Source organism: Triturus cristatus, chromosome 9 (assembly GCF_964204655.1).
Source record: "Triturus cristatus chromosome 9, aTriCri1.1, whole genome shotgun sequence".
Lineage (NCBI taxonomy): Eukaryota > Metazoa > Chordata > Amphibia > Caudata > Salamandridae > Triturus > Triturus cristatus.
The window spans coordinates 589,481,413-589,497,828 of record NC_140592.1 but is presented as its reverse complement, the minus strand read 5'-3'; the positions used below and the strand labels follow the sequence as shown (position 1 = coordinate 589,497,828).

The 16,416-nt window shown below is 44.7% G+C and overlaps 1 protein-coding gene across 1 annotated transcript in view; it reads right to left on the bottom strand.

Annotated features, from left to right (window-relative positions):
• The window catches only part of DHX34 (DExH-box helicase 34), a 403,223-nt gene that overhangs the window by 180,288 nt on the left and 206,519 nt on the right, over positions 1-16,416 (bottom strand). Inside the window, exon 7 of the mRNA XM_085625635.1 lies at positions 2,457-2,674. Coding sequence (XP_085481761.1) covers positions 2,457-2,674 — 218 coding nt within the window. The remainder of the gene's footprint in view (positions 1-2,456; positions 2,675-16,416) is intronic.

The following is a 16,416-nucleotide window of genomic DNA, read 5'->3' as shown; positions in this document are numbered from 1 at the left end:
TTTAAGTCCATATAAGTTATGTGTATCGCAACTTGTTTTATGATTAATTTCGTTGTATCATATTTTTACACCTGTATGCACTTGCCCTAAAATATTTTATAAAATGTTTGTGATTAGAATTGTGATCATTGCTGTGTTCCTATGGTTATTTTAACCGACTAAAACCAAAAAAATGATTTATTCATTAAGGTTGTATTTACATCAAGGCGAACTGCCAGTAGTTATTACTTCTTTTACCTTTCTATGCTAGTTGAAACTTTTAATCATATGATACCTAGGTCACACACCTTCCAACGCCGGTTTGAATACTGTAAAATGCTGCACTCTGATTAGCTAGCACTTAAGTAAATCACAAATATGTGAACAAATGAAACAGCCAAGTGATGTGGTGACTCGGTAGCTATACGTTCAATTCCTAATAATAATAATTTAAGGTGTCATTAGAGGTTATCAGTCTATTTACTTCTGTACCCTTAACCACAAAGGGATATCTCACACATTTTGTGACATTTATAGTTACATCAAATGGGAAAGGTGCTGGCTTTAACATACACATTGGAATAATGTACAATTAACTATTAACCCCCAAACGCCCAGCCTTTAATTTCAATGCATGGAATATCAAATACAGTAATTACTTGGGATGTTTTAAAAGCAGGTTTGCATGCAAATAAACTAAACAGGTTTTGTAAACTGCATTGGACTTCTCAGCCTAAGTTCTAGCACAATATATTTATATGTGTTGAAAATAGCAAATCCTCTGCGGATAGACCAACCTTAATTGCAGTGAATTCATGATATTTAGTTGCAAAGCTACAGACAGATCCTCAAGACATCTAACCTGTCAAGATAACTGCAGAATCAGGAGAGAAGCGCTGTATAACCAATGTCTACATAAGAATGAAAAGACACCTAAGTACCGATAACCTGTTGCCTATCTAGATCTTACTTGATCGAATTCAAATTTTGGGACTCAAGAGCCCTCATTTTGTTTTTATGGGACGTTAATATCGCATATGAAAGAAGCCCATTCAGAAATGAGGAATATAATCACTCAAATGCAGCTAAAGATATATCTGCAAAAAAAATCAGATGGCTGAAGAACTCAATGTTTTTATAACTAATAACTTTCAAACTGTGAATATGAGCATACGAAAATATACACCGGCACTCTGTATATTTAGGGCCCTTAAAAGATAAAGCTGCACTGAAAGCCCCAGGGAACACTTAATAATGATCTCTGATTCACTATGTGGATATCTAGGTATGCTTGAAAAGAGCGACCATAAATGCCTTGCCCCAAGCTTTGCAGCGGATGTCTTGTTCTTCGACTGCACTTCAAGGTAATATGTAGAGTGCACTTAGGTATGAGGATGGTCTGGTGGATGGCCCTAAATCTGGACATGCTTAGTCCCATGTTAACAGCGGGCAGCCAGCCCTGCTGGACCCAAGTAGAATCTGCAAGACAAAAAGATTAATGGAAGTGGCTACCTGATATTTCTCTAAATCTATAATCTAGAAATGGCAAAAAGTGACAACCGTAAGAGAAAAGAAAATGATAGAGTCAGACAGAGTGTAAAGAAGCTACAGTTACTCTCAAAGATGATCAGATGTATAAACCATTCAGGTCTGCCAAGGGCAAGGAACGGTTCTAAACAGCGAATTAAAATATGAAAGAATAGCTGCCTAGGGCCATTTAGAACAGAAAGAATTATAAAATGAAGGAAAGGAATATACTGGGAATTTAAAGTATAGCTCGTTTGAGCTACAAAGTAATAGAGGCTACACAGAGCCTTGGATTACAGGCTCAACTTTGGCAATGCTGACCTAGATTCAGTCACTCTTCTTCGGACAAACTGTATATTTATTGCAAGGAGCCCCCCCATCCACCCCGACTTTTGTACAACAGGAATTAAAATGTTAGGTGGTTAGCCCAGATTATATTCCAACTATTTCAAGTTTAGAACACGTTCTCTGGGTACCTCTTATCCAGCGAGTGACGAATGTGGTTTTGCCTATGGATCGTTAACATCATTTTGGCATAAGGCCACAGTATGGCTACTCAGTGTTTTATTATGGTCTTACATTTAGATTAATGTTTAATAAATTGCTTTGAGAAAAGAAAACCATCTCATGTTTCGTTTTAAAGAGACTGGCGAAGAAGGTTCCTTTACTGACATGATAAAAGTGAAAGGTGTGTAATGTTTCGACTGAGAAAATCTGTTTTGGGCTTAAATAGAAAAAAAATCTCAAAGACGTAAAAAAGACTTGTAGCTACGTGCTGGTGAGCCCAGTCCTCAAGATAAGATTGCCATTCTTAAAATGGCTAAAAAATGCCACAAAGGATGAGACATGAACTTTAATGGTGGGAGTGTGTGCAAAAAAGAATACAAATGCTGATAATAAGCACCTTACGAATTTACAATACTGCAATGACACAAAACACGCACAATTACCTGCAGCACTAATGCATCCAAAGCAACTCTCTGGATTTCTGGCACTGGGTATGCAGCGAAAGCATCATAATCAGACTCTGCATACAAACGATAACAGACGCCAGGACCAGTCCTCCCTGCACGTCCTTTCCGCTGTTCGGCGCTTGCTCGGCTAATCCAGAACTCCTGCAAACGCTGCATCTTTGCTTTGGCATCAAAACTCATCTCCTTTACTTTTCCTACAAAGAGAAGTGATCGGTTTCACTTATGTTGTAGAGAGGAAATGATCATTTTTTTCATCCATGTTATGTACAGTGCAGGATGTCTGTGAAGTCCAACCTCATTCCCTAATAGAAAAAGACTGCAGTCATTTTAGTAAGAAATATTCCAGGAAGAGGCTAACCAAAAAGCCACCTGCATTCTTGATTCAATCAATTGGCCAATGTATGCAGTGGTCTACTGCAGAATCTTATACTGGCGGACTGCTAGAGTTAAGGCACACTTATAATGAATTTGCTAATCGATGAGCACTCTAAATAAATCAACTTACAAATTCACACATTCTTTAAGAGTCAATAGGACATTCCTAGCTAAGGATCCTTCATGCACGAGATTTGTCTACATAATACTGGCTTGCTCTCCCTGTGAAGTGGTTGATGATGGCTATTGTTGACATGCTGGGCTCCTTTGTATCGTTACACAGAACGAAACTCAAAGAGTCCTCAGAAGGCTATACCGCCACACTCCTTTCTACCCGCTCAAATCCCTGACTTTGAACTTGGTTTCCCTCCAATTTGTAGTTCTGTAGGAGCTGATTGGTACATACTATTTTTTATGTGACTTTCCCTCAACTCCACCAACTTATTAGTAGGGTTATATACTTTCATACATACATACATACATAGATATCACCTTATGTGACATTTTTTTACCAACGACAAAGGGGAAGATGTTCTCACTACAGCTGTACTTTCTTTAGAAAAACAGTAACTTTATCACTGTCAGTGGGAAAACGTTCACCCACAAAAATATTTTTGGCTGAAAACAACATAATGCTCACATTCGGGAACACTAATTTTACTCTTCTTTAGTGATGTCAATGACTGAAATCATAATATAATTCAACAATTGTCCCATGTGAATTATTTACCATGCATGATACCTCTCACGCTTTTGAGGTACAGGCCGCAATTGAACCATTCAATTCTTACTGGATAATGTCAAAAAATAATACTAATAACTACAAGGACGCCTTTCTCTTTGTTTCTACAAATCCTCCATTTCAATTCAATTCAATTCAATTCATTATCTTTATTTCGACTTAAGAAGTCATACAAGAAATAACAAAATATTACAAAAAAAGTCTTTCCACAATATAAAAATATACAGTCATAAATAAAATGTCATTACAAGCACTTCATTTGTAGATTAAATCAGCAGAAATGCAATCTACTATTGTTAAGCTTCAAGCCCCTTTACTTAACATTAATAAAACAAAACTCATTTTGCCACAAGGCATCTTCTGGTATTCCACATAGCAGCTAAAAATTTACTAACAGCGAAAACAGTTAGTGGGTGTAGGTCAGTTTTTAATATTCGGTATGAAAGTAAACAATGCCTAATCCCCCAGTTTCTGCATAGGGGAATAATCCACTTTTTCCTGTGCTTAGAGTAAGAGGGACAAAAAAACATGACATGGATGTCATTCTCCAGCTCGTCAGAACAGACTGGACAGTTTTTGCTAGTAGATGGATACCATCTACTGGTAAGGGCTCTTATTGGTAAGGAATTGTATCTCCATTGGAGAAAAAGTTTCCTTAAACCATTATGACTAATATTATCCAATACAGTCTCCATCTTATAATAGTCTTTCAATATTATAAAAGTACTGGACAATGTCCCCAATTGTTCATTCAGTAAACAGCTAGACAAATTATGCTCATAATACCGGCTGACCAGATCTTTACGCGATAGATTTCTGCTGGCCTCTTCCGGATTAGTCCACATCAAAGGGCAACCCAACCTCTCTAATTCCTGCTTAATGTATTTTAACCATGGGAGTTCCCGTATAAGTGGGATTTGTAATAGTTCCTTAAGCTCTTGCCTATAGCTACAGAGTTCGGGGGTTACCCATAAACGCCTCCAGAAAGTTAGTGGCTTCAAACCCAATTCCTCCTTCAATGGTCTTATTCCCAGGTCAAGCCTGAGAGGAAGAATGGGTGAACTAGTAGGCAAAGAAACTAACTGCCTAAGGAACTTATTTTCGGTGACAGTAATTGCAGGGGCACACTTATGTCCCCACAATTCGCCACCATAAATTATAGCCCCACAAGCCTGCATTTGATAAATTTCGAGAGGGGGCCCAATAGGTTTTATTGTCGACTTATTCCACAATTTAATAATCCCCCCGGCCTTTTGTGCTAACTTCAGTTGAGATTTAGTCTGGTGTTGAGCCCAAGTCATATTCTCATTGAGAGTCAAGCCTAAATACTCAAACGTTTGTACTCTTTCTAGGCTCACACCATCTATAACCGGATTTGAGCGGGTTATCTTAGGAGGATTAAAAATCATGAATTTCGTCTTAGCCGTATTTATTTCCAGCCCCCTATCAGAGCAGAACGCGACAAAACCCTCTACAACTCGCTGGATACCCATAGGAGTTTTAGCTAGTAAGAGGGTGTCGTCAGCGAACATAATTGCCGATATCCTTATACCACCAAGCTTTGGTGCATCTCTGTTGGGGACCGCATTCAAGTGGGAGATAACTCCGTTTACATAGAGGCAGAACAGGGTTGGCGCCAAAACACAACCCTGCCTAACCCCCTTGTCAACGGGAAAACTAGATGACAAATTGCCTTCTCTCCCACACCTGACCTTTGCGAAGTTTTGAGTATGGAGTCTTATAATAATATCCAGTAGAGGGGCAGGTATTCCTAAGTCCCGTAGGACGTTCCATAGTTTCCTACGTGGGACCAAGTCAAAGGCCGCACGCAGGTCTACGAAGACAGTATAGGGAGAACCACCGTCGACCTTCGCCGTCTTCCAAAAAAGCATAGCCAATCTAAAAATCTGGTCGATGGTGGATACACTCTTTCTAAAACCTGCCTGGTACTGACTCAGAATTTCTGAGTCCTCCATCCAATCCAGGAGGCGGTCAAGAATCAGCCTTGCAAAAAGTTTCTGATCTACGTCTATTAGGCTGATTTGTCTATAATTGGCTGGAAGCAGGGGCGACCCCTTCTTAAAGATAGGGACTACCTCCGCTCCCAGCCAAGTGTCAGGGACCGCCATACCACCAGAGATAGCATTAAACATTGTCAACAGGTAGGGTGCCCAAACCCTGGGTTCATATTTGTAAAGATCTCCCGGAACCTTATTCAGTCCCGGTGCTTTGCCCACGGGGAGTCTAGATATCACAAGGTGAACCTCACTCAGGGTAAAGGTAATCGCTTCTAAGCGGTCCACACAACTCACCAACCTATCACCTGAAGGGACATCCAGGCAGGGGTCATCCCCCTTGTACTGGGTACTAAAATAATCTTCCCAGACCTCTGGAGCTATATTCGGGTTTACTGCGGAGTCTGGATCAGGTGAGCCTGTAGCCACAATCTGCCAAAATTTACGTCCATCCTTGACAGATAAAGCTGTAATTAGCCTGGCCCAATTTTCATTCCCCCACTCGAGCTTTGCATAGTGTATTAGTTGGCGATATACTTGCCTCCTCTGCTGGATAATTTCCCTGCTTTCACTGTTCTTTACTGCATCAAGGAGTTCGCTCTTCGCTAGTCTACATGTCCTGTTATACCAGGATGGCTTCCTTTGTGTCTTATTCCCACCAGAACTTGGGGGATTTAAAGTATCTGAGACTCTTGAGAATAGTAATTTATTAAGATCTCCCAGTCTTTCAAAAAAGTCAGACACAGGCTGGTGTTCAATAAGGGCAGCCACATCCTCCAGTACTGGAATAACCCTAGCGTAGAGATCAGATAATTCCTCGGGGTTATCAACCAACTTATCCCATCTTACCCTACGTCTATTACTAGAGAGGGTAGCCCTACCAGATGCACCAGAGAGCGATCCTAATCTACTCTTGGGTGCATCTGGGAGTAAAAAATCCAATATCAACGGGTTATGGTCACTCTCACCCCTAGAAACCACCCTAAAATCTGAAACTCTATTCCAGTCCTTGCACTGAACAAAAATGTCATCAAGTCGTGCCTCTCTCTGCGCCTTATTAAATGTAGGCATAGAGGGGTTCTCAGATTTTGTACGACCGTTACAAGCCCTCATTGAGTGGGCAAGGGTCAAAGATGTAATTTGAACGGCCAGAGGAGTCCACGTCCCTGGCGCCGGCCCTACAACAGGTAGGATTTTCCAAAGATCGTCCTCCTCCTGATTTATACCATCCAACAACCCTTCGAGAGGTTCGAAATGGGAGTTAAAATCACCTCCCACCACGAACATGATACCCACCGGGATTCTAGACAGGACAGTGGAGAGCTCTTCAATTGCCCTCGACTCAGCGGAGAGACTCACAGGTCTAGAATAGACATTAACCATGGCGAGTCTAAGACCATTCCGCCACTCCAGAAACACACACTGAATATCATCAGTCTCAGTGTCCAGAACAGTGGGTCTGCAGCCCAAATGGGTTGCCACCCAAATTGTTAGGCCCCCTGATGGCCGACCCTTTCCGCCCCACCTAGCAGGGACTGAAAAGGAAGCGTATCCCAGGCGAGTTAGCTCTACTCTAGCCCATGTTTCCTGGAAGAAACAAATATTGTGGAGATCTATAAAAGATCCCCATTCAGGGCAGGCCAACTTGTTACCAAGGCCTGCTATGTTCCAGGAAAGAATTTTTAATACAGATGGACCTAAGGTGGTTTCATGAAGTTGCACGAGAGAAGCCTCATTTCTTGGGTTCGCCAGTCGGAAAGACAATTGACCTCGTGGTGAATGCCCACTAGAAGGGGCGACTACCATTGACCCTGACTGCGCTAAAAGACAGCTCCCACCTTCCGTTGTCTTAGTGCTTTCCACCCCAGGAAGTCAATCAACCTGTCATGATTACTGCATGAGTAATTAACTAAATTAGGAATTTCACGCTGTGTATAGCGGAGTCTTCTACCCAGAAATCTAGGTCCCACCCTTGTCCATTCCTCAGCAGTGCCTGAATGGGTGCGGGTATTAGATGGAGGATAAAAAAAGGACAATGGGAGAGGTTGGATGGATGTACCTTCCTTACTACCCACCCAATTACAAATATTAGAAACAATTCGACGATTTCTAAAATTGACCAAAATACAATCACCCCTCAGTTTCTTCTCGGTATATCCCAACCAGGTGACCCTCCTAACCATCAACAGTTCACCACTCATAGATGGAGGGAGAGGTCTATGAATGTTCAGCCAACTGCTAACCTTATTTTTTAGGGAATCATAAGTTTCTGATACAGAATTAGTGAGCTCAGGCACACCAGTTAGGACAATTACATAAGGTGCAGCCTCTGGGGGAAGATTTACTACATTTTTCCCGCTTAGACTGGGTAGGTCCTGTGTATTACGACCAGAAGTCTCAATCGGGGTCTTCCCTAGATTGTGCACATTTGAATTATCTGCCAGGCTAGGATTCGTTAGGCTGGGATAGAGCTGCCCGTGAGAGGGCTGCCCGTGAGAGGGAAGTAGAGTTACAGTAGGAGGAGGTGGGGGATTAAGTGAAGTTAGGGATGTACCGGGTAAGATAGATTGTGTTCCTACCGAGGGTTTTGTCGGGCCAATGAAATTTAGGAAGGGGGGATCAGTAGTATTTATCAACACCGTATTTTGAGCGTTGTCCTTAATTTTCAAACAATTCTCAATGTCCCCAGTGACCAATTCTATTTTCTTTAAACTAGCATCAATAGAATCGAATCTCGCCATCAAAGGGACCAAAAAGTCCTTTAAAACATTATTGATGACATTTGTAAGGTGCTCTCCCCCTCCTCCAAACCCCGCTTCAGAAACACCTGAAAGAGGCTGTGGTGACGACGATATTTGTACATGATCAGGTAAAACTAGGGTGGCATTAGGGTTTAAGATTGACAAAGTATCCACTGGAAGAGTCCTAATCGGTGGGTTAAGACGGGGGCAGTCTATTTTCACCCTTTTGCCGCCCTTCAGCTTCCTCACGCCCTTCCTTTTTGGAATAGCACCCTCCCGAGTCCCACATGCAGAAGGTATCTTTAAGTCACTCCCGCCTTCAACAGTCGGTACAACTTCAGAAGTGGATGGAATAAAACTCTCTGGAATGGGCTGGAGCGAATCTCTGCGAGAAGATGAACTAGTCCTAAGTTCTTGCAGGACAGAGTCTATTGTTTGGACAATACTGTCCATAAGGGCAGTATGAGAATTATCCAGATTCTCCAAGGTTCTCACAGTTGACATTAGACCGAGAGACGATCTTCTAGTACTTACAATCCCATCCGACAGTCGACTTTCGAGAAGGTCCAATTCGTTATTCACCACAGAGTGTGCCCTAATAAGAAAATTATCAAGGGTACCTGCAACCATGGGGACTGCTGGCATGGCTTTACTTCTCGTCTCCCTTGCTGACATAGCTTCGCTGGTCTCTTAGCGGTAAAAGTGCGGAATAAAAAGGGGGGGGCCCGGTCCGGTCTTGACCGTGCTTGAACGGGCTTAAACGGGCCCGCCCTTTGCCCGGTCTGCGCCCCGCTCGCGTCCCGCTAATGAGTAAGTGGGCGTACCTTAAGCAACACACAGGGGGAGGAGTCGGGAAGAGTCCCCCAGCTGCAGGCAATGTCCAAAGCGCAAGGCCCGCTGGTCCTCGCAGTCCCGACAGCAGTTGATTGATACACTTGCCCCTCTGTGTCACCAGGTCTGGACCTCCGAGCCGATTAACCAATGTCAGGCGGTGAAAGGGAAATGTCCGAAGCCTTCGAGCGGCTCCCGCGAAGCGGGGGCCGCGAGGCGTTATCTACCTTACGGGGGAGGGGTCGGGAAGAGTCCCCCAGCTGCAGGCAATGTCCAAAGCGCAAGGCCCGCTGGTCCTCGCAGTCCCGACAGCAGTTGATTGATACACTTGCCCCTTTGTGTCACCCGGTCTGGACCTCCGAGCCGATTAACCAATGTCAGGCGGTGAAAGGGAAATGTCCGAAGCCTTCGAGCGGCTCCCGCGAAGCGGGGGCCGCGAGGCGTTATCTACCTTACGGGGGAGGGGTCGGGAAGAGTCCCCCAGCTGCAGGCAATGTCCAAAGCGCAAGGCCCGCTGGTCCTCGCAGTCCCGACAGCAGTTGATTGATACACTTGCCCCTCTGTGTCACCCGGTCTGGACCTCCGAGCCGATTAACCAATGTCAGGCGGTGAAAGGGAAATGTCCGAAGCCTTCTAGCGGCTCCCGCGAAGCGGGGGCCGCGAGGCGTTTTCTACCTTACGGGGGAGGGGGAGGGAAGAGTCCCCCAGCTGCAGGCAATGTCCAAAGCGCAAGGCCCGCTGGTCCTCGCAGTCCCGACAGCAGTTGATTGATACACTTGCCCCTTTGTGTCACCCGGTCTGGACCTCCGAGCCGATTAACCAATGTCAGGCGGTGAAAGGGAAATGTCCGAAGCCTTCGAGCGGCTCCCGCGAAGCGGGGGCCGCGAGGCGTTATCTACCTTACGGGGGAGGGGTCGGGAAGAGTCCCCCAGCTGCAGGCAATGTCCAAAGCGCAAGGCCCGCTGGTCCTCGCAGTCCCGACAGCAGTTGATTGATACACTTGCCCCTCTGTGTCACCCGGTCTGGACCTCCGAGCCGATTAACCAATGTCAGGCGGTGAAAGGGAAATGTCCGAAGCCTTCGAGCGGCTCCTGCGAAGCGGGGGCCGTGAGGCGTTATCTACCTTACGGGGGAGGGGTCGGGAAGAGTCCCCCAGCTGCAGGCAATGTCCAAAGCGCAAGGCCCGCTGGTCCTCGCAGTCCCGACAGCAGTTGATTGATACACTTGCCCCTCTGTGTCACCCGGTCTGGACCTCCGAGCCGATTAACCAATGTCAGGTGGTGAAAGGGAAATGTCCGAAGCCTTCGAGCGGCACCCATTTGCTTTGTAGGAACAAGGTGCAATATATACAGTGTAATGATAGTGCAGACGGTGCAGTGCTCAAACAGTGATCATATATACAAAACCATACAAGTCACTGTACAAATCCCAAGGTTGACCAATGATATAGAACAATTATGATCAGAGATAGTATCTGTGTGTATACAATATCTCCTAGCACCAAAATGCTAAACAACCAAGGGAGAGGGTGTCGAACTTTTGATCCATATCAACTTGCCAGGTCTCTTCAAGACCTTGTCATCTAAAGCATCACACTCTGTGTGAGCCTAAGGGCACTCAAAGAAGTCACCACCTGAATGTTCAAACTTCTCACAAATAAATATTATGATGCCTCCAGGGGGCCGTCACCATACATCCACGTGTCCCACTCACTCGACTGAGTCAACCTGCACACAATTAATAGAGTTTCGCAGCACATATCTTCTCTATGCTGCCGCAATCACTTGACTTGGTTATCCTTGTCCTAGTGGGCAGATAGGGTTGTCCTTTTATTGTTTAAGACAATGATAGAAGCCATGCAGATCCAGCACATATAATGGATGTAAAATTAACCAACTGCGTTGAAACGTATTTTTATTGAATGGCTTAAAATTCACAATTTTTTGGCATAACTCACCCATTTTAAATAGCTCATCCAACAAACTTTGATGTTCTTTAACAACTGTTAATTTTAATTGATTTGCAGAGCCCGTAGGCTGTTTTCTACCACCTGCGTCAATAAAGGGTAAAAGAGTGATGCTGACAAAGGCAGGTTTCATGCTGTCTCTTTAAACGGGAAATTATTGCATCTGGATTTTCTGCCTAATTTTCAAGTGATAAAATCACATTTGGTATCTAGTCGTGCCTTGGCCAATGTGCCATACTGAACGATTTCCAGATCGTCCATGTTAATAATGTAGGTAAATGTAAGATGAGCATGCTTAACCTGCAAAAAAGAGCCGCTCTTAAGAGTTATCCCAATTAAATCAATTGCAGATCGTAATTTGCTATTCTGCACATCTCTGTACAATCCAGTTTTCCTCTGCCTCTTCCATCACATTTGATGTATTTTATAAACCTTTGAATGCTGGTCCTAATTCATACATTACTACGCTTTTAGGCGAGAAATGTTTCCAATGGAATAACAACATATTAGCAGGAAATTTCAACATGTGAATAACCCATTAAATTCTTATGTGACTGAATTCTTACAGTCTCTAGAGACCTATGGACTCCCAGTGGGTACAAGAGCCCACACACGGAGAAGGACATATTTTAGCTCTTATTTTGTCACCCTTTCCTGGGCAGAAAGTGACTAGTGTCTACTACCTCGAATAGTCAGATTGTTATAATATGCAATTCACTTTGACAATGGTCAGAACCCTCATACCAAAGAACACATTACTCATCCACCCACAGATGGCCTGATGAAGCCACTGAACGACTCCATCAATTAGGAGATGAACTTAGCTAAGGTCATAACCCAGAGATAATGGATGAACTTACTCCCTAATGAAAAGGGATAAGCGAGTCCCTAAATTCCATACTTTATGATCAAACTGGCCTCTAAAAGAAGGTAAAATAAAAACTAGACAAGCTGAACAGCAATTGAGAAATTCATACCCCAACCAAGCTAACACTACTTCGACAGTAAAAGACCAGCAGTATTAATGTGCCATTAGACAAGGCAAAGCTAATTTATTTGTAGTGAATCAAATCATCAACGTCTTTGAGAAAAACACTCAAAGTGATTGCAGTGGTTACTAAACTCAACTGCCTTGATCACATGATGACTAGATATCAGGAGTTTTGCAGAAGGCTGTTTCTTCATTACAAAGGTTTAATCTATATATGTTAACTTCAAGGTAAACTTAACTCCTTCCAAACTTGTTAATAATTCAGATCTGAGAATGGGGAAAGGCGCGTTTGAGGGTCTGCATTTTAGCTTATTATGCCAGTAAATACCTTGAACTTTTGTACCAAACCCAAAGCTAGGTCTAAGGACCTTTGTCTGATGGATTCAGTTAGAAAACCTGGCCTTTGTAACTCTACTACTATATTGTATATTTCATCTTTATCATCGGGATTTTTCCTGAACAATGGAAAATGTGAATCATATCCTCCCTATTCAGGAAAGCTAATCTTGATGACCCAAAGAATTATTAACATATCACCCGCTTTCTGGTCTTAACTAAAATACTTACATCAAATTTAGAAAAGCTCCAACCTTCAGATAAGAAATTGGAACTTTGAATTTTTTATATTTGTTTGTGAATTAAATGAATTATTTCACCATTTGTGGATTTGTTTGATGTATACTAGTTTCTGTATTGTTTTGCAGTTCAAATCATTGAAAATACTTAGGCCACTGTTCCCGGCTTCTAGTAATGATTCACTGTTAGTCCCGGGATCCAGTAGCCATTAAGTGGGGTCCACAGAAACCAAAAGGTTAAGAACCACTGGGCTAGGCAACAGGAACTCTAGGGTACAACTAAACCCTAAGTGGAGCTATGCAGATACTGGTAACAAATGGGCACTTGGGAGCTTCGGGGTTAGGAACAGGGTGTCAACCACAGGCATTGTACATGGACTGAGGTCCACTGGCCAGGTGCAGTGGACCCCAGAATAGCATGGTCAGGCTTGGGCACCAATGCGTCCGTGTCATGGAGCAAGCTAGTACTTATGTCAGGACCTCCATGGGGGATCTACCCATGGTGGCCAGAGCCACGGGTTTAGCTGGTCTCATACTGCTTTCAGTTAAAGAGAGAACATTAAAGAAATAATTTATTGGCATATTCTCACTGCTGGACATCCAGCAGGCAAGATTGGACCGGCTAAATAAGGAAAAAAGGAAGAGGATAGGTACGAAAGGTGAAAGGTCAGGAAAGAAAAGAACAGAGAATTAACTGAATGCTTTCAGATTGATGATATGAGTAATAGTGGAGATGTTCCAGCAAAGCACAACAGCACTATGGCTATATAAACAGAAGATTCACGAAGCGCAGAGAATGCTTCAGGGCAACGCATTGCTAAGGTACAATAAGGGCTTTAGGCTCAAGGTACAAACTTGGCCTAGCACTGAATGAGATCACAAGGACCTGGCAGGGTACACACATGAAGGGTTTAAAGAAAACTGGGCATCAACTGTTGTGCTGGAAGATGGCCACAACAATGAATGGGTGTCACAAAGAACATTATGCTATTGGAACTTTTCCCGATAGTGGTCACCTTCCGTATATGAAAGAGCAAGCTAGAGAATTTAATAATTGCACTGCAGACAGCCAGCCATGTGGTTGTGCAGTTAGTGAACGACGGTGTGGCTAGTTGCCTTTGGTTCCTTAACTTTCTGCAATATTTGCTCAGGAGTCTACTAAGGGCAAATGTAGAAATCAGGGTGAGGCACATTTCAGACTGAGTTAACACTTTCTCGACTGCAGCGAGACAAATTCAGTCAGTTGCCTCACAGGCGGACGAAGAGATGACAGCTTTCCCACGGGTTCTGTGGGACATAGTAGACTTGACCTGGTATTACTGGATGACAATGTATTGTTTCCCAAGACAGCAGTCAAGCACTGTATGTTCCTAACAGTGTTACGCCAAATCACAAGATTGTAAGCGCTGGGGGCGACCAAACAACAGTAGCAGTAGAAAGATTCATGTCCTGGACTTACCACAATCGGAGGAGTAATGTCTGGGTGCTGTCACACATGTCAGCAGAGGCATTTTTTCACCAAGTTGGAAACTGACGTAGACCCGACACAGAACCACAATCACAGAGCACCCGTGAAGAGTTGAGGATCACATGCAAGCGGCGCCCAAAGATGATAATGCTGCCTTTAATCTTTCAAGATTAATGGGCATCCTAAGGGAAGTACATTCAGTATGCGTCGACACCTTTGAACGCACACTGTTCAAGTCTGTATTTGCAGTAGTTTTCATTGGAGCATTCATTGTTACTAAGCTTGTGGCATCACCATGGGGATTTGGCAAAACAATACCAACATGTTGTGGTGTAGCAACCTGGTCATGAGATAGGTGCAGATTGTTCTGATGGTGGCCAAAATCCTGGAATCAGGGGCCATGCTAGACATGCTGGTGATTCGGGCTCTACTGTGCAATGCTGCATGGGGGAGAGCAACTGCGCGCCTCCAAGTGGATTATAAGGTGCTTGAGATCCGAACTCCGGGTCCCAGCAGGGAGGAGACAGAGAATAGGGCGAGTGCTGCTGCACTCCTTCCAATTGTGGTGAGCCTGCCCGTTCACATTCGTATGTCAAAGGAGAGCAGGCAGCCATCACCAACGTAAGCACCATGCCCGCAGAAGCAAACAGGCAGAAAAGAGAGCTGCTGGCTCCTGCGGCATCCGCGAAGAGGCTGCCTTCCTGGGAGTCAGTCGAGGCAGCCAGGGGTGGGCTCCCTGGGTTGCACCCAACAAAGAAAGGCATTTAGGGTGCCCGGTTGGGACCGCCCCCCCCCCAAGGGAAAAAAAGAAAGTAACTAAAAGGATGCTGCACAGCAGATCAAAACAAGTGGCTTGAGCAGCTCATTACTCTGCACCCCTACCAGCAAGAAACGCCCCACAATGCCCTATGGGTTTTTTGCTCCACCTGATGTTCTGGAACTGTGATGGTCCCCAGGATGGCACAGCCACCACTAATAAGTAACAGCGAGTGCGAGGGAGCTGCAGAAGCGCTGCAGCTTCCCTAAGGAGCCCCAGGAAACCTCTCATAAAAAGCTGAACCTAGGTTAAGAGGGTGAAGGAGAGGATAAACACCTTGAGCCCTGGCTAAGATTTTCAAGCAGTTCCCAGGCTGGATCTTCAGCTCTACATCTGGGAGTGCAGTGCAGCAGCCTCAAGTGGCTGAGTCTATGGCTGCAGGTTATATGACCTAACAGTTGTAAAAGAAAAAGAAGGCTGGACCATCATATATTCAGTGTTATTGTTGGGTGCCCGCAAATGGTGATTACTAGCCCAGACCGCCTCCCTTGAGTAGGCCTTGGACTGCTCTGCTTCGCTACACTGACAGAGTCAAGCTCTACAGTGGGGTTTTTGGTTGCAAGTGCAAGGTAAATGTGGACCCATTACTAGTGCAGGGCACACAACTGATGGCCCGTATCCTCACAGTGTAGGAGCCCGGATTTGGGGATCCAGGCTCCCCCCTTAACGTTTGGGGGGCACAAAAGCGATCTGTGCTTCTTTTGCGGTGGTGGAGAGCCCAGAAATGGGGTCCTGATCCCGGGTGAATTAAATCCTGTACGCGGGTTGGGATCCCCAGGCCCTCGGAGCTCTATGGAGGGGCCTCATGCATGCAACCCCAGGGTAAAAAATTCATGCCAGTTCTTGCGCCAATCACCAGGCCCTGGTCCACACCAGGAGTTGAAAATCCTCAGGCAGTAGAGCTCCATGCGCTCTCGGCCTCGATGGGGGGGCAAAGGCAAAATTATTTTACTCCTTATATATTGGGCTTAAGTTCAGCCAGTTTGCTTGCATTTGGCTAATTCTGCTCCTGGTGCTGAGCCCTAGCCACCTGGAATGCTTTCCTTAGGTCTTCAGGCCCCTAAGGTGGCAAACCTTTGCAGGGAGCTGGCTCCACTGGCTCTCTGCACCAGTCTTTCTCTTCTTCTTCTCCTCTGGTGCTTTTTTCCTCCTTGGTGCAGAAGTCAAGTTCTCAGGGGCTGTTAAGGGGCCAGATTCCTTGCTCCTTGGGAGATACCCACTGGTCTAGGGGTCGACGGTAGATAGGTGAGCATCAGGGGAACCTCCTTTAAGTTGGTTGCCACCACCAGTCCCAGTGTCCAGGTCCAAAAAAAAGCACAACAAGAGGGCTCTCATCCTTGTTCAAGACTTTTTAAGTGTGGGTGGAAAATCCTTGAACCCAGGCACACCTAGCTAATCCTAGGCTGCCACATCAC